Source organism: Cheilinus undulatus, linkage group 17 (genome assembly GCF_018320785.1).
Source record: "Cheilinus undulatus linkage group 17, ASM1832078v1, whole genome shotgun sequence".
Taxonomy (NCBI): Eukaryota; Metazoa; Chordata; class Actinopteri; order Labriformes; family Labridae; genus Cheilinus; species Cheilinus undulatus.
The window spans coordinates 41757871-41777366 of NC_054881.1; the positions used below are offsets into that span (position 1 = coordinate 41757871).

General features: G+C 42.2%; 1 protein-coding gene and 1 long non-coding RNA gene across 4 annotated transcripts in view; one reads left to right on the plus strand and one right to left on the minus strand.

Annotated features, from left to right (window-relative positions):
* Window positions 1–2968, plus strand: part of olfm1b (olfactomedin 1b) — a 52536-nt gene extending 49568 nt beyond the window's left edge. The window contains exon 6 of one of the 2 annotated variants that reach the window (XM_041810881.1): window positions 1586–2968. In XM_041810881.1, the coding sequence (XP_041666815.1) occupies window positions 1586–2260 (675 nt within the window). In that variant the 3' untranslated portion in view covers window positions 2261–2968. The remainder of the gene's footprint in view (window positions 1–1585) is intronic. The other variant, XM_041810880.1, reaches the window with a different exon arrangement.
* The window catches only part of LOC121525097, a 101558-nt gene that overhangs the window by 14418 nt on the left and 67644 nt on the right, over window positions 1–19496 (minus strand). The window lies entirely within an intron of this gene.

Here is a 19496-nt window from a genome sequence, read left to right on the forward strand (position 1 = left end):
AGCCAATAAACGGTCTGTTATGACTCACCTTACAGATGAACACAAGTTGGAGTCAATGAAAGGAGGTGCAAAGGCAATAAAAGTCTCCTGTCACCTCAAAAACAGCTGTACCTACCCAGAGTGAGCCCATTTTACCCTCTGAGCTGCATGTACATGTGCAGATACGAAGAGTGAAGTTGCCAGCATCTTAAAAGTGATTTTAAATCCTCCATGGCTGCAGGATGAACTTTTTGCCAGGTCAAAACAAAAACAATCTTCACTCAGGCCATAACCCGAGTGGTTGCCATGGTAGCTTCCTCTTCTTTCTCCTCCTTTTTGGGGTTGTAAACCAGCTATGTGCATACTGCCACCTGCTGTTTCAGACTGAGTAAATACGCAAGTGGGCCCAGGCACAGTTCGATGTTGCTAGTGTGAAAGCAAGCCAGCAGGGGGAAAGGGGAGGGGGAGGAATCGCGCCGTGGTGCGGTTCAAAACAACTGGGCCTGATGTGAAAGCACCCTAAGAGTGTCCTGGAGTCTCCTGTATTCATTTTACCCTCTAACTTTACAAGCCTTCCACAGCCGGCTGCTGAGAAGCATCCCCACAGCATGATGCTGCCACCACTGTGCTTCACAGTGGGGATGGTGTGTTTGTGGTAATGTGCAGTGTTTGGTGCCTTGTCTGATGGCCAAAAAGCTTTTTGGTCTCATCAGACTAAAGAATTTTCTTCTACTTGACCATGGAGTCTCCTACGTGCCTTCTGGTGAACTCTAGTCAAGATTTAATGAGTTTTCTTCAACAGTGGCTTTCTCAGTACCACTTTCCCAGGGTTGTAGAGTCTCCGATCTCAGCTGCTGAAGCTTGGAACTCCTTCAGAGTAGTCATAGGTGTCTTGGTGTCCTCTCTCACTAGTCTCCTTCTTGCACGCTCACTCAGTTTGTGAGGATGGTCTGATCTAGGCAGATTTACATATGCGCCATTTTCCTTAACTTCTTCATGGTGGATTTAACTGAACTCCAGGGGATATTCAGTGCCTTGGGAACTTTTTTCTATCAATCCCCTGACTTACACGCTTCAATAATCTTTTTTATGGGTTGCTTGGGGTGTTCTTTTGTCTACATGGTGTAATGGCAGCCAGGAATACTGACTAACCAGTGACTGGACCTTCCAGCCACATGTGTCTTTATACTACAATCACTTGGGACACGTTTACTGCACTCAGGTGATCCTCATTTCAATGAATGTGAGCCTACTAGCACTAGTCGGCTGGACCTCTGTGATTTCGCCAGTCCTCCTTCCGGCCTGTTGGTGGCAGTAGGCAGCTTTCTCGCCACATATGAGCCTTACTTCAACCTCAGTCTTTGGCCCAAACATGCCTTAAAGTTCTTCACAGTGTTGTAGGTGTGCTAGAGATCAGCAGATAGCGCTTAGTCACTGATATCAGTCCAACCACATTATTCCTCAGAGCTGATATCAGCCAGTACCCATGTTAAACTGGTTCAGTGTGTCCCTACTGGGCTGATGTAAGCATTGGCATATGAGCATCTCTGGTTGAAGCCCTGCTGAGACTGTTTCTAATTCTTCCTTCTCTTTCCCCATTGTTTAGGTCTGGTACATGGATGGCTACCACAACAACCGCTTTGTCCGGGAGTACAAGTCGATGCAGGACTTCATGACCTCGGACAACTTCACGTCCCATCGGCTGCCCCACCCGTGGTCGGGAACTGGTCAGGTGGTCTACAACGGGTCCATCTACTTCAACAAATTCCAGAGCCACGTCATCATCAAGTTCGACTTCCGCACCTCGTCCATCAGCAAGTCCCGGCAGCTCGACTACGCCGGCTTCAACAATGCGTATCACTACGCCTGGGGCGGTCACTCCGACATTGACCTGATGGTGGACGAAGGGGGCCTGTGGGCCGTCTACGCCACCAACCAGAACGCGGGGAATATAGTCATCAGCAAGCTGAACCCAAACACGCTGCAGATCGTGAAGAGTTGGACCACGAACCACCCTAAAAGGAGTGCTGGCGAGTCTTTCATGATCTGCGGCACGCTGTACGTCACCAACGGCTACTCAGGAGGTACCAAGGTGTACTACGCCTACTCCACCAACTCCTCTACGTACGAGTACATAGACATTGCCTTCCAGAATAAGTACTCGCACATTTCCATGCTGGACTACAACCCGCGTGACCGAGCCCTCTATGCTTGGAACAATGGCCACCAGGTTCTATATAACGTCACGCTGTTTCACGTTATCCGCTCGGAAGAATTGTAACCACGGAGGATGGATTACATATATACATGCATATTGTCTGTGTAGAGATCACCCTATATACAAAAATATATCAGCGAAGAAGAAGACTTAATGGCGAGACCATTCTATTTACGATATCAAGAGACTTACTGAAAGACTGCCTCATCAGAGAATGCAAACTGGATTGAATGTTCATACATGAGACTGAAAAAATATCAGATTGAAGGGTTTCATTCCAAAATGTGATATATTTGTTATAAAAAATAAAGCTTTATAAGTTAATATCACAAATTCACAAATGATTGTTCAAATACAGAGCTGTTTTGTAAATAAAAGGTCTTCAGACAACTTCTAATTCCCCATAGTGGACTTTATTTTGGTAGTTACCATCCTTTTCTTCATTTTGGAATGGAACTCTTTGATTGTTTACTGCAGGGGTGTCAAACTCAAGGCCCGGGGGCCAAAGCCGGCCCGTAGTGCAGTTATACCCTGCCCACTAGATCATATGATATTTTTATTATAACTGGCCCACCAGTGTGAGGTCTGCAGGTTTCCTCCAGTATAAAATGTGAACTTAACCTTGATGATTTATAAAACCCCGATGACTCATAAAATTATATATAGTAAAGAGTAGAAATCATTTGATTTAAAGTCAGGAAGGTGGAAAAGAAATTTGTTTTCATTCATATTTTTAATGTTGTATCTCACAATTATGACTCAAAGTTATGGTTTTAACTTTCTGTCTTATATTTTGACCTTTTAGAATGACAATTTTGAACTGATGATTTTGAATTTTATCTCCATATTTGACCAATTAAAGTCATGATTTTGACCTTTTTTTGTCACATTTTGACATTTTCAACTTCTAACTTTAACTTTTATATCTTATTTGACATTAAAAACTAATGATTAAGAATAGAATTTTATTGTTTTGACCTTTTCAACTCATGATTTTGACTTTTTCTCTTTTATTTTGACCTTTCAGATCAACAGTTTAAAATTTTGAGCAATATTTTGACTTTCAGAACTTTCGGAAAAATTTGTCTCATATTTTGACTTTCATCTCTTTTATCTCCATTTTCCCCATCAAAATTCATATCAACTTTGTGTCTCATATATTTGCCTTTTTAAATACATTATTTTGACTTTGAATGTCATGTTTTTACCTTTTGAACCAATATGTTTAACTTCATCTCAGATTTTGAGCCTTTAGACTTATCATTTTGGCTGTTTAAGATTAATTATTTAAGGTTGACCTTTTATGGTTAATTATCGACCCCGTTAGGACCTCAGGTTAGACCTAAAGTCAGAGTCCGGCCCCTGCTGCGAGTGAGTCTGACACCCCTGGTTTACTGCATAGAAAATGATTGTAAAAGTAGATTCATATATAAAAGATTAAGAACAGATGCCAAAAAATTACATCACGCCTTTTCTTTTTTATATCAACCTAAGCTCATTCCTGTGGCTCTGGTGCTTCTGCAGAAATCCTCCCAGCCGAACTTTTCTTTTAGTCGAGGGTGGGGTCCGGGACAAAGACTGTTGGTAATAAACTGTTGGACCCTTCCCCACATTCCCATGAACAGAGAAACCCGGGAGGTGTCAGAAGGCTTGTTAGCCTAATGGATGAAAGCTGTCATATCGTTTTTATCGAGTACAGTAGCAAAATCAAAAAGTCTGCAAACAATAAGAACATCCACTCTAAAAGACCTGAAGGCACTGACTGTTGACAGCGCTGTTGTTTGAGATGATTTTCCTGTGTTAGTGACTACGTGTGAACAAGGCTTTCTTTGCATGAGTGTTTTCTATCACTCCGGTCTGCTCTTCTGAATGTCTTTTGCTGTATGATACTATAAAAAAACCAGGGAGGGAGGGGGAACAAGGTAGAATACCTTTGGGATTGGAGCATTTGAGATGATGTTTACTTTTTATCCTGCTTCTTCTACTTAGTCCGTTTGTTTCTTTTTGGTTTGATTTTTCAAATGTTCTTGTATCACTGTAACTGTTGGCACCGGTTTTGCCTCTCTGTATTTATTTATTTGGACTGCGTGGGAGGAATGTATCTAGCTCACATCTCTCAGAAGAAAAAAAAAAAACAACAGAATGTATCAAGTATTGTATCCCGGGATCCTGGTCCTCGTATCTTCGATTCACATCATGCGCCTGTAGTCGGGAGAGTTTTTCTTTTAGAGGATAATCTTGTCTCATGTCATGTTTCTGCCCCACTGCTAGTGAAGGATAATGCTGTTTAAATGTATACCCCTGCCGAGGACAAAAGCTTTTCACTCTTTTTGCGCTTTGCTGGACATGTGTTGTATCTGAGATGAGATAGTTAATGATTCGTGTCAATAAAACAGAGAAATCTGACGCTGTGCTTGTTGGCTGACATGTGACAGCTCACTTAGTGCTAAGTGTGGTCATCTGGAGGTCACGTTTACGCTCACACTAAGGCTCTTATTTCTGTGCTTTTGGGTTGTCCTTCTGAGGATTACACAGAGTGAACGTTTTCAGTGGAGGGAGAAGGCGCTCGGAGCATTTATGGATTATGTTAAAGATTTAAAACCAGACTTTATATCTTTAAATTAAAAACTCTTCTCTCACTTTACTGACATGTTTTAGCTCAGCAGCCACTACTGGATGTAAAGGTTGTTAAAATGGCAGAGCTCCCCTCGGATGTTTTACCCTGTAACTGATTTTATAAACCCGTTATAGTCAATATAGTGGTGTAAAAAAGTGTTTGCCCCCTTTCTGATTCCTGAGTTTTTTCCATATTTATCACTCTTAAATATTTCGGATCATCAAACCAATTTTTATAATTTAAAAAGAAAACCCAAGTAAATAGAAGATGCAGTGTTTGAATGATTATCTGATTTTTTAAGGGGGGAAAAACCAAACCTGTCTGTCCCTGTGTGAAAAAGTAATTGCCCCCTGAACCTGATAACTGGTTGTTCCATCCTTGGCAGCAATAACTGAAATCAAGGGTTTGCGATAACGGGTGATGAGTGTTTCTCATCGCTGTGGAGGAATGTTGTCCCATTCTTCTTCACAGAATTGCTTTAACCCAGCCATATTGGAGGGTTTTCCAGCATGAACTGCTGTTTAAGGTCACACCACAGCATCTCAGCAGGATTTAAGCCCGGACCCTGACTGGTCCACTTCAAAACCTTCATTTAGTTTTTCTTGAGCCATTGAGAGGTGGACTTGCAGGTGTATTTCCGGTCGTTGTCCTGCTGTATAACCCTGAACTGATGGCCGGACGTTGGCCTTCAGGATTTTCTTGTAGACAGCAGAATTCATGGTTCCATCAATCACAGCAAGTGGTCCAGATCCTGAAGCAGCAAAGCAGCCCCAGACCATCACACTGCCACCACCATGTCTGACTGTTGATGATGTTCTTTTTATCAAATGCTGTTATTTTTACTCCAGGTGGAACGGGACTCAAACCTTCCAGAAAGTTCTACTTTTGTCTCGTCAGTCCTCAGAATATTTCCCAGAAGTCTTGGGGATCATCAGGATGTTTTCAGTCAAATGTGAGACGAGCCTTTGTGCTCTTTTTGGTCAGCAGTGGTTTTGGCCTTGGAACTCTCCCATGATGCCGTTGTTGCCCAGTGTCTCTCTAATGGTTGAGTCATGAACTCTGACCCTAACTGAGGTCAGTGAGGCCTGCAGGTCTTCAGATGTCGTTCTAGGTTCTTTTGTGACCTCCTGGATGAGTCGTGGTTGAACTCTCAGAGTCATTTGGGTTGGCCAACCACTCCTAGGAAGGTTCACCACTGTTCCCAGTTTTCTCCATTTGTGGATAATGGCTCTGGCTGTGGTTTGCTGGAGTCCCAAAGCCTTGGAAAAGTCTTTGTAACACGTTGTTTCTCATTTGTTCTTGAACTTCTTTGGCTCGTGGCATGATGCGTTTCTTTCTGAGATCTTGTAGCCTACTTCACTTTGTCTGACAGCTTCTATTTAAGGGTTTTCTTCATTCAACAAATCTGGCGGTAATCAGGCCTGGGTGTGGCCAGTGAAACTGAACTCAGCTTATCAAGAACTGTGGTTAATCACAGTTAACTCATGATTTAACAAGGGGGGCAATTACTTTTTCACACAGGGCCAGACAGGTTTGGATTTTTTCCCCCCTTAAAAAATCAGATAATCATTCAAACACTGAATCTTCTATTTACTTGGGTTTTCTTTGTAAATTATAAAAATTGGTTTGATGATCCGAAACATTCAAGTGTGATAAATATGGAAAAAACTCAGGAATCAGAAAGGGGCAAATACTTTTTCACACCACTGTAATTGGCTTTTATGATAAAAAAAAAGTGATTGTAGTATAAAGACACCAGTGTGTGGAAGCTTTAATCACTGGTGTTATCAGTATTCCTTGCTACCATTACACCGTGAAGACAAAAGAACACTCCAAGCAATTCAGAGAAAAGGTGTTTGAAGAGTATAAGCTTCACAAGAAGTTCAATTAAATCCTCCATGCAGAAATGAAGGAATATGTCACATGTAAATCTGCCTAGATCAGACCGTCCTCATAAACTGAGTGGGCGTGCAAGAAGGAGACTAGTGAGAGAGGACACCAAGACACCTATGACTACTCTGAAGGAGTTCAAGCTTCAGCAGCTGAGGTGGGAGACTCTGCAGACAACAACTGTTGGCCGGGTTCTTCACCAGTCAGAGCTTTATGGGAGAAGATTTATTTCCCAACAAGGCGATGACCCGAAGCAAACAGTGAGAGCTACAGGTGGAAAACAAGGGGAATATTCTGGAGTGGCCCAGTCAAAGCCCAGGCATTTATCCAATAGAAGAATTGTTGCTGGACTTGAGAAGGGCTGATCCCTGTGCAACCTGACAGAGGTTATGCAGTTTTGCAAAGAATGGAGTAAAAGTGCAGCGTCTAAATGTGCAAACCAAAGGTGCATGAACAATATGTTGAGTTGACGGGGTTGAATATTTTCATTTAATCGACAGGACTTTGTAGAAAAGTTGTAGTGGCATGTCGTCACTTACTGTGTTGACAAAGCACAACCAAAGCTCACATCTCATACATATTTTGGTCACACTGTACGGTCTGACTGTCGAGCGTGACCTGAGCACTCGCAGTGTTAAATCAGGGCCGACACCGCAGACCATTCACATTTCATGCAGCTTAGCAATGCACTTGGACATGCAGCCTGGATTTCCTGCAGTTTTGATGAAATTGATACAGTTCTGACATGCATGAGGTGTGAATGGGATGAAGGCAGTTTAGAGATGTTTAGAGCCTGACCGTGCACCACAGGGTTAATGTTCCACAAACTTCATAAGGCAATAAGTCCTGGCGAGACAAAATGGAATAGAAATGCAGTAGAACAGGGCTCATCAAGTACATCTGCACAAGGGCCAGCTTTAGTCTGGACAGAAGCTCTGAGGGCCGGACTTTCAAATACACAGAAACTGAGTAAATATTCTGGTCTGGTTAAAATATTTGTATCTTCTTTCAAAACACAGGACATGTTAGTCATCACCAGTGAGATCTATCCCTGTTATCTATCATGCAGCAGGACACAAGGAGACGACAACAGAACTGGCTGGATCCCTGAAAATCCCAGAGGATGGGCCCTCCACAACTGTGATTTAGTACTAGTATTAACTTACTGAACCTCTGTGGTCTCTTTAACCCAATTTTTGCAAATCATAAAACCCTTCAAACCACTTTTCCTGCATGTTTTATCGTATTTGTGCCACTTTTTAACCCGTTTTTGTTACATTTTTTCAACAATTGCAACTTTTCACCCATTTTGCCACTCTTTAACCCTCTTTTGCAACTTTCCTGCCAATTATTTTCCTTGTGTGCCACTCTTGAACATCTTTTGACTAATTTTCCAGGCTGTTTTTGCTACTTTTAACCCATTTTGATACTTTTTGCTCCCTTTTGCTTCCTTAACCCAATTTTTGCCTTTCTTTAACACCTTCAAAACACTTTTCCTGCATGTTTAATCCCCTTTGTGCCTTTCTTTTATCAATTTTTACCACTTTTCTTCTACTTTCACCCATTTTTAACCCATTTTGAACTATTTCCGTAATGAATTTATGACACCTTTTGCCCCCTTTTTCCCTCTTTAACCATTTTTTTGCCACATTTTAACCTCTTTTCACCACTTCATTTGGTCATTTTTGCAGCACTTCTGCCAACCTTAACCCTATTTTTAAATATCTATGACTGTAAATTTCTGTGAAACAGATCAAATGTTGAGTCTAAAACTATTTCAGTATTAATTTTTAGTGGGATGAATTTAACAGCTGCAGGCATTTAAAGCTAAAGGATACTCTTAAAACCAAAACATCTTCTTTTCCTCCTTTTCTGAATTTAATGGTCTTTCGGGGGCCGGACAGGAAGCTTTTGGGGGCCTGATATGGCCCCCGGGCCACCTGTTGATGATCAGTGCAATAGAAGAATTGTAGCTGGACTTGAGAAGGGCTGTTCGCTCCTGATCCCTGTGCAACTTGACAAATCTTGTGCAGTTTTGCAAAGAATGGGGTAAAAGTGCAGCGTCTATATGTGCAGGTCTGTGATTGCAACCAAAGGTGCATGAAGGATACAGTGAGTAGACGAGGGTGAATATTTTCATTTCATTGACAGGACTTTGTAGAAATATTTTTCAGGTCTTTTTTTGGCATTCTTTGGTTAAAAAAGCCAAATTATATTGTGCATGATTGATTTTTAAAACCAGTAAAAGTATAAATCATTCACAAGGTTAAATACTTTAAATACCACATTAAAAAACACGTTAAATACCACTGTAGCAGTGTGTTGTCAGCAACCTTACTCGCGTTCTTTCAGTCTATTTTAAAGGTAAAACATGTTTAACAGAGTTTAGAATATAACTCTACTGTTCTTTAGCTGCTCTTTTCACCATTGCTAGCTTAACTGCGAGCTGACGGCAGTATTAAATAAACACATTTGCTGCTAAATGATTATTTTAACCCAGTCTTTCACCGTCTAAAAAGCGTTTTAACTCCTATAAACACTTCTCCAGGACTTGACATGCCCTCCATTCCTTCGTTTTGACGTCTTTTATCAAGGCTACAGCTACACTTTTTTGTACACTCGACAGTTTCCTGTCTTTGTTCTCGATCGCCATGCATCCCTCTCTTTCCTCCTCCCTCATCCTCCAGCCAGTCTTTCTTTCCCGCTCTTTGTTGCTCCCTCTCCCTCTCTGCCTCTTAGTCCTCTGATGTTTCAATCGATGAATAAATGATTGCTGCTATTTTCACTCCCAGTGCTTGGCCAACACATGCCTCTCTCCTGCCCTCAAAGAGATTTTGGGAGACAGACAGAAAACACAAATAGATAGAAACCTGTTCCTGGGAAGGTCTCGCTGCGTACGATGCGATGAGCTGTCAGTCAGGAAGTGCATACATTAGCATCTTTAAGCGGGGATTGGCTCATCAAGAGACGCAGCAGCACTCCCTCTAGTTCCACTTCCCCAATTCCCAACTCACTCACACGCCTGCGAACTTGACAGTTGCATTTCATTTCATCATTTTTGCTTGTCAGGCTCTGCCTTTTAGTGTCTGCGCTGCTGTTTTGTTTACTCCACACTTAAAGAGGTGCACAGGGCTAATTGACTCATGCACACCTTGCACTCTAAATGCCACGGCTACTGCAGCGCCACTTCTGGGATTAAAGGACGGACACTGAGAGAGCTTTGACCTTGCTCGGGCCAGCTGTAAGGTGCATCATTCCCCCAAGGACAAAAGCACTTATCAGCGGTAGAAAGCGTGCATACGTGCCAACAAGAGGCTGGCATTAATGCGGCATTGTGCTGCAGTCTGCCCTCCGTACTGCTGCACGGCATCTCAAGGCGTGTTTTTACAATTGAAGACTTCTCACTTCACTGTGTTATGTAATTTACGTCTGCAGCTGACACTGAGGCAGTGTCTCTGCAGCCTCTTTGTGCATTTGAAGGTTGAGTTATGTAACCTTGAGAACTGACTGTCAGACCCTAATTAAATCTGACTCTACAGCCAGACCCTTATTGATATTCAACTTAATATGCCTCAATTATTGAGCTGTGTCTGCACTTAAGACGTGCCTCAAATGTATTTAAATTACATAATAATGTCAGGGGAGATGTTTCAAATTAGCTCTATAATGCACCCAAAAACGGCAGGAGAAAGAGGGACTCTTACAGAAATAGGACAGGATATTTGCCTGACTATAAACTCAGGATTACTGTGAGCTGCATTGACTGGTTGCCATTAGATGCTTCAAGCATTCTTCCCCATCAGCAAGCAGATTTCTTTAACAATAGCCCTCAGGTCAGTGTTACTCAACCCTGCGTAACCCAAGAGCCACACTGTTGAAAAACACTACACAAGAGCCACAATCTAAGTGGTGAAAAGTGGAAAAAATGGCTTAAAGTAGGTGGAAAAATGGTCAAAAAGCAGCAAAAATGGATAAAAAGAGGTAAAAACAGGGAGAAAAAGGGGAAAAAGAGTCAGAAAGTAGCAAAAATGGGTGAGAAGTTACAAAAAATGAGTTAAAAGTGACTAAAATGGGTTAAAAGAGGTCAAGACTGGCAAAAAGTAGAAAACGAGTGGTATTTAATGGTAAAAGGTAGCTTAAATTGGTGAAAAGTTGCAAGCAAACAAGAGAAAGGTGAAAAAATGGTCAAAAGCAGCAAAAATGGATGAAAAGAGGTGAAAATAGGGAGAAAAGGTGGAAAAAGAGTCAAAAAGTAGCAAAAAAAAAAAAAGGGTTAAAGGTGGCAAAAAGTGGCAAAAAAAAGAGTTAAAAGTGACCAAAAATGGTTAAAATTAGTCAAGGCTGGCAAAAAACAGAAAAGGAGTGGTATTTAATAGCAAAAGGCAGCTTAAATGGGCAACAAATGGGCAAAAAATTAGAAAACAAGTAGAATTCAATGGCAAGAAAGTGGCCAAAAAATGGTGAAAAAGTGGCAAAATTGGGAAAAAAAAGTAGTAAAACAGTAGTTTTTAAGGAAAAAGGTAACTTAAATTGGTGAAAAGTGGCAAAAACGGCTTAAAGTAGCAATAAAAACAAGATAAAGGTGGAAAAAATTGTCAAAAAGCAGCAAAAACTGATGACAAGAGGTGAAAATAGGGAGAAAAGGTGGAAAAAGAGTCAAAAAGTAGCAAAAAATGGGTTACAGGTGGCAAAAAGTGGTCCAAAAGCGGCAAAAATTGATGAAAAGGGGCAAAATGGGGAGAAAAAGTAGAAAAAGAGTCTGAAAAATGGGTGAGAAGTAATAAAAATGAGTTACAGGTGATGAAAAATGGTCCAAAAACGGCAAGAAAATGAGTTAAAGTCACTAAAATGAGCAAAAAGCAGTCAAGCCTGGAAAAAATGGGCAAAAATAGGAAAAGAGTGGTATTTAGTGGCAAATGGATGCTTAAATGGGCAAAGATGGTGAAAAGGGCAAGAATGAGATAAAAGTGACAAAAAGAAGTGGCAAAATGGGTAAAAATAGGAAGCTAGTAGTATTTAATAGTAAAAAGCAGCTTAAATGGGAGAAAAGTGGAAAAAAATGGTGATAAAGAGCAAAAAAGTTTCCCTTTTTGAGGATTTCTGGGGAATAATATTTAAAATGGAGACTTTTTCCTGATGCCTCTGTGATTTTACCAGTAGCAGCTGAAAGATCAGGATGAACTAAGGAGTCCTAGACCCGTCGTCTTATTTCAAACAGACTAATTTATTCTCTCAGCAAAGCGGACCATTTCCTTTCCTCTACTGATCCCTGCTCCGCCACAGCTGACACCCCTGCTCTGCTGCTGGCAGCCCTCTGGTTTCCAGCCTAAAGCTTTTGTTTCGCCCTCATCCTGGTTTAGTGCTTTATCTCTGGTGTTGGACTAAACTAGCAGCTCTCTCTCAGCACAGCTGTACATCTATGAAAGGTTGACTCTATATGAGCTATAAGAGCAGGGCACTGCTTTAAACAGAGCTAACTTCAGACACGTCATCCTGCCTGGTCTGGTCTGTGAGTGTTTATTCCAGACTTGCCTGTTCTGTTCAGGGAGGTTTTAGTCGACATGGCTGTAGAACAACTGGCTTGTAATGAAAAATTCATGTTGGCCTTGCAACAGAGCTATATCTCGCTGTTTCTTTCCTATCATGAAGACGTTTATTAATGAGGAGGGTCTCACTAAGAGATGGTGCGTCCTCCCTTTGAACTGTTGGTTCTCTCTGACGTCCTGCTGGACCAAAGACTTCCTCCTTAGGTTAACCAGCACTCTAAACCAGCGATACTCAAGGTGTGGCTCTTTTATGTCTTCAATCTAAATATTACCCCCCCCCCCCCAAAAAAAACATAAAAAAGGGGTACTGTTGTGCCCCTTTTCACCATTTTTTCCACTTCTCATCCATTTAAGCTTCCTGTTGTCCTTAATACCAATTTTTTTCTACTTTTTAGCCCACTTTTTGCAACTTTGTACCCATTTCTGCCACTTTTATACCATTTAAGCTATCTTTTGCAATTTGATACTATTTTTTTGCCCATTTTTTGCCACTTAACCTTTTTTTTTGCCACTTCTATCCTACTTTTGCTCTTTTCACCCTTTTTCTCCCCATTTTCACCCATTTGAGCTACCCTTTATCATTAAATACCACTTTTTTCTAGTTTTTGCCCATTTTAGCTACTTCTTTATGCCACTTTTATCCCATTTTTGCCCTTTTTCACAATTTTTTCCACTTTTTGCCCATTTCATCTACCTGTTGCCACTAAATAGCACTTGTTTCCTCTTTTTTGCACATTTTGCCACTCTTGACTACTTTTCGCCAGTTTTTTTCATTTTTCACTGATTTTTTTTTTGCCACTGTTTTTCCACTTTTGGACCATTTGTTGCCACCTGTAACTCATTTTTTTGTCACTTCTCACCCATTTTTGCTACTTTCTGACCCTTTTTCCATTTTTCCTCCCCATTTGCACCCATTTTTGCCACCTTTAACTTTTTTTAATTGCTGCTTTAAGCCGTTTTTGCCACCTCTCACCTCTTAGATTGTGGCTCTTGCAAATGTATTTTTCAACAGTGTGGCTCTTTGGTTGCGCAGGGTTGAGTAACACTGCTGTAAATAGTCTGAACATGAGTGTGACTGGGTGGTTGTATCTATGAGTAAATGCTGGGATTGATTGGTGACCAGTCTATCTTTCCTCCTGCCCAATGACAGCTGGCAGTAAAGATGGTGGATGTATTGCTATTCATGCAAGTCTGAATGAGATGGTAGAAAGTAGGGTTTTAATAATTCCTCATCACATTTACTCATCTTACAGAGCCAAAATACTCCCAACACGTCACCGCAGAGGCTTCCCTCAACTGGTCGAGCCATTCTGACCAGGAACAAGCGTGCCAGCTTCAGACTTCGAGGGAAGGACCAGACTAACGACAGATATTGAGTCTGACTGATAAATCAGATTTGTGATGTAAACTAAAATATCCAGAAGCCGTAAATTCATCTGAGCGGCCGTGTCGCCCACGGCAAACAGCAACAGCGGAGTAGAAATTCATCTTGAAATGAAAACCAGGGTCAGAAAGTCTTCATTTCACACCGAGTCTGCCTGGAGCTGCTCTGAGTGTGTGAGTCCATTCAGTGTATTTTTTATTCAGCGCTCCTGAGTTCAGACTTAAAGACTCTCACTGATGGAGAATACTGGGCTGTCTCTAAAAACTACAAGCTCCACCAGGCCTGTTTCTCTGTGCATGCACACTCACATGGATGCAAATCTTCTCTTTTGAGCCCAGTTTAGATTCAATTCATCAAAATTCAGACTTTGAACTAGGTGTCTGTCTGTTCGCCGACCTTCATTTTGACGCCGGTGCTAAGTACACGACTCGAAAAGGTCAGACCAATCTATAAATGACTACATTTCAATGACACTCCAGCCAAGATTTAAAAGAAAATCCCGAGGTTTTAGTTCTCATTATTCCAATTTAAAATGCAATTTGTTCCAGACACACTTGGTTTGGTTTCCCACCAAATAGTGAAAGTTTTATTTAAAGATATAAAAAGCTGATTAATCCCAAACTGTGGAGCGAAGCGCAGCAGTAATAACATTTCTATAGCCTGACCTGCCCCACACTCCAGCAATTACTCTGAGCCTTTTCATATTTAATGCAAGACAGCGTCTCAAACACTCCTCTTTTTCACTCCTCCATCACAAATTTTCCATTCAGATTCATCACACAGTTAGGGGAACGAAACAGACATAAAGCCTGGCTTTTTCACGTTTTCATTGTAGCTGGGAGCAATCTCCGAGCTCAGACTATTACAAGCCCGGTGTGAGTTGAAATAACAGCCAATAATAAATCAATAGAGCCATAAAGAATAGAACTGAGAGAGAAAAACAACGGCAGTAAAGACGATTCATTTTAATTATGGAGCAATAAAAAGACAAAGTAAAAACTAGTTGTCCCCTTTGTGATGCTCGGTGCACGGGTTTGGTTTACAAATGTGTCCTTGTCAGCGATTCAAACACCTGCTCCGGAACAAAACGTCTCCTTTATTAGCATTTTCCTCAACGCACCGTTCTCATAAATGTGCATGCATGGCAGCACAGCACAGATACGCCTCATAAAGACTCCACACGCCAATCTTTGTGCAGTGTGCACATAAAAACCCAAGCGGTTCTGGCAAAGCAAACGTGTAAATGGATTAGTTTGATTTGCCAAAACATCCTGGAGGAAACTTTACAGCCTCCTGGAGCACATGAGGGAGGGATGCTGCTGTCCAGTCAGGTCTTTTATTTCCTCTCTGCATGGATTGATGTGCGTACGACTCACAGACATCAGAAGACTAAAGTCCACAGCTGTTAGACCAAGTCTGGAGAAGCACTTCGACTGAAAGATGGGATTCTAGACGCAACATATCTGAGCGGAGGTAAAGAGTCAGCTCTGAGCACTCTTAGTAAAACCTGAACCGCTGTGTTCACAGAGAACCTCACAGAGAACCTCACAGAGAACCTCACAGAGAACCTCACTGAGAACCTCACTGAGAACCTCACAGAGAACCTCACAGAGAACCTCACAGAGAACCTCACAGAGAACCTCACTGAGAACCTCACTGAGAACCTCACAGAGAACCTCACAGAGAACCTCACAGAGAACTTCACTGAGAACCTCACAGAGAACCTCACAGAGAACCTCACAGAGAACCTCACTGAGAACCTCACAGAGAACCTCACAGAGAACCTCACTGTCAATCTCACTGAGAACCTCACTGACAACCTCACTGAGAACCTCACTGAGAACCTCACTGACAACCTCACTGAGAACCTCACAGAGAACCTCACTGAGAACCTCACTGACAACCTCACTGAGAACCTCACTGACAACCTCACTGAGAACCTCACTGAGAACCTCACTGACAACCTCACTGAGAACCTCACAGAGAACCTCACTGAGAACCTCACTGACAACCTCACTGAGAACCTCACTGACAACCTCACTGAGAACCTCACTGAGAACCTCACAGAGAACCTCACTGAGAACCTCACTGAGAACCTCACAGAGAACCTCACTGAGAACCTCACTGACAACCTCACTGAGAACCTCACTGAGAACCTCACAGAGAACCTCACTGAGAACCTCACTGAGAACCTCACAGAGAACCTCACTGAGAACCTCACAGAGAACCTCACAGACAACCTCACTGAGAACCTCACTGACAACCTCACTGAGAACCTCACTGAGAACCTCACTGACAACCTCACTGAGAACCTCACTGAGAACCTCACTGAGAACCTCACTGACAACCTCACTGAGAACCTCACTGAGAACCTCACTGAGAACCTCACTGACAACCTCACTGAGAACCTCACTGAGAACCTCACTGAGAACCTCACTGACAACCTCACTGAGAACCTCACTGAGAACCTCACTGAGAACCTCACTGACAACCTCACTGAGAACCTCACTGAGAACCTCACTGAGAACCTCACTGACAACCTCACTGACAACCTCACTGACAACCTCACTGAGAACCTCACTGAGAACCTCACTGAGAACCTCACTGACAACCTCACTGACAACCTCACAGAGAACCTCACAGAGAACCTCACAGACAACCTCACTGACAACCTCACTGACAACCTCACTGAGAACCTCACTGAGAACCTCACTGACAACCTCACTGACAACCTCACAGAGAACCTCACAGAGAACCTCACAGACAACCTCACTGAGAACCTCACAGACAACCTCACAGAGAACCTCACTGAGAACCTCACAGAGAACCTCACTGAGAACCTCACTGACAACCTCACTGAGAACCTCACTGAGAACCTCACTGAGAACCTCACTGAGAACCTCACTGACAACCTCACTGAGAACCTCACACAGAACCTCACTGAGAACCTCACAGAGAACCTCACTGAGAACCTCACAGAGAACCTCACTGAGAACCTCACAGAGAACCTCACAGAGAACCTCACTGAGAACCTCACAGAGAACCTCACAGAGAACCTCACTGAGAACCTCACAGAGAACCTCACAGAGAACCTCACTGAGAACCTCACAGAGAACCTCACAGAGAACCTCACAGAGAACCTCACTGAGAACCTCACAGAGAACCTCACTGAGAACCTCACAGAGAACCTCACTGAGAACCTCACAGAGAACCTCACTGAGAACCTCACAGAGAACCTCACTGAGAACCTCACTGAGAACCTCACTGTCAATCTCACTGAGAACCTCACTGACAACCTCACTGAGAACCTCACTGAGAACCTCACTGACAACCTCACTGAGAACCTCACTGAGAACCTCACAGAGAACCTCACTGAGAACCTCACTGACAACCTCACTGAGAACCTCACTGAGAACCTCACTGACAACCTCACTGAGAACCTCACTGACAACCTCACTGAGAACCTCACTGACAACCTCACTGAGAACCTCACTGAGAACCTCACTGACAACCTCACTGACAACCTCACTGACAACCTCACTGAGAACCTCACTGACAACCTCACTGAGAACCTCACTGACAACCTCACTGACAACCTCACTGACAACCTCACTGAGAACCTCACTGACAACCTCACTGAGAACCTCACTGACAACCTCACTGACAACCTCACTGACAACCTCACTGAGAACCTCACTGAGAACCTCACTGACAACCTCACTGACAACCTCACTGAGAACCTCACTGACAACCTCACTGAGAACCTCACTGACAACCTCACTGACAACCTCACTGACAACCTCACTGAGAACCTCACTGACAACCTCACTGAGAACCTCACTGAGAACCTCACTGAGAACCTCACTGAGAACCTCACTGACAACCTCACAGAGAACCTCACTGAGAACCTCACTGAGAACCTCACTAAGAACCTCACTGACAACCTCACTGAGAACCTCACAGAGAACCTCACTGAGAACCTCACTGACAACCTCACTGAGAACCTCACAGAGAACCTCACTGACAACCTCACTGAGAACCTCACTGAGAACCTCACAGAGAACCAGACACTCTCTCACTTAGTTTGAATAGCATCCTGGCTAACAGAGAACCTCATGCTGGGGCTTAAAACTGTGTGAAGCTATTGTTGGGCATTATTTACCCAAGCTCCTTTTTAACTGCTTTTCATCACACATTCCACCCATTTTACTACTTCCTGTTGCCACTCTTGACCCACTTTTGCTGTTTTTCACCCTTTTTTTCTAACTTATCTGCCATGCAACCTAATTTTGCCCCATTTCACTCATTTTTGCAAAAAATTGCACATTTTTGCCACTTAATCCTTTTTGGCTGCATTCTGCTCATATTGTACCACTCTGACCTTTTTTTTTTTTTTTTTTTTTTTTTGGCTGCTTTAGCTCATTTTTACAATTTCTTGCCCTTTTTGCCACTTACAACCAATTTTAGCCACTTCTATTTGGCACTTTTATCCATTTATTTTGTATTTTTTTCCCATTTTTGCCACTTCTGTTTGGCACTTTTATCCATTTTTACTATATTTTGACCATTTTTTGCAACTCTTAGAACCATTTTTTGGTGATTTTCACCCTTTTTATCTCAGTTATTTACCATTCTTACACATTTTGCCACTTTAAACATGTTTTTGCCGTCGTTAACCTTTTTCTATGACTTATCTGCCATGCAACCCATTTTTGGCCCTTTTCACTCATTTTTTAAAGGATTTTGCCAACTTTGGGCCTCTAAATCCCTTTTTTGGCTGGATTTTGCAGGTATTATACCACTCTGACCTTTTTTTTGCCACTTCAGATCATTTTTGCAACTAACATATTTTGCCAAATTTTGGCCCATTCTTACCACTGTTTTGCTGTTCTGCTGTATTTTGCCCATTTTTGCCACTCTTGAAACCACGTTTCCCCTTCCTATCCTGCTTATTTACCATTCTAATAATTTTTTGCCACTCTTTGCCTCTCGTTGCCCTGTTATCGCCCATTTTTGCCACTCAATCCCTTTTTCTGCATTCTGCTTGTTTTGTACCACGTTAAATCTTTGATTCATTTTTGCTGCTATGTTGTGAATCAGGGTTAGAATATTTCACAAGTTCATGTTGTAAAAAAGAGACAAATTTTCCTTATTTTCTTTAATGCATATGATTATAAAACTCTACTGAAAGAAAAATGGCCACTTACAGTTAAACAGAGAAGAGACCTTTCTGCACATTTTGTGCAGACTTTTTTTTTTTTTTTTTAATCTTTGGTGAGAATTATTCAGAGCAACAATTAAAGTAGGAGTCCCAGCTTTTTTACTCCCCCGACCTTCATCTTCACCCCCCACCACCAACCATCATTATCTCAGATTTTTATTCTCCTCTGCTTCCCCTGAGAACAGGAAACCAGGATGGACCACAGAAGTCACTCCATCTTTGGTTATTCTTCAGAAAACACTATAAAACTATACACTATAAACACTAACTCTATGTTTCTCCACTGTAGCTTCATGTTAAGAAAAGAGGAAACTAACCAACAAAGAGAAATAAACTTTAATACAGAGGGTCTAAAAAGAAACAAGTGCCAGTAAATTATTCAAGTCTAACTCATTACTGTCGTCACGTGACCACCGTAGAACCGAGGCCTGAGATCCAGCCACCAAACCTCAGACAGAGCGTCTGAGAGTCTCACACAAGCTTCATTAATATTAATCCAACTCTCAGAGAGACACGGGAAATGACCAGAGCTTCTGAGTACAGCATGAGAAAGTTGTGGAAATGTTTTACAGCAGTGTGCTCATGTCAACAGCCAAAACAGAATGTTCCAGAAAGGAAGAGACAGTTTTCACAGGAAGTCT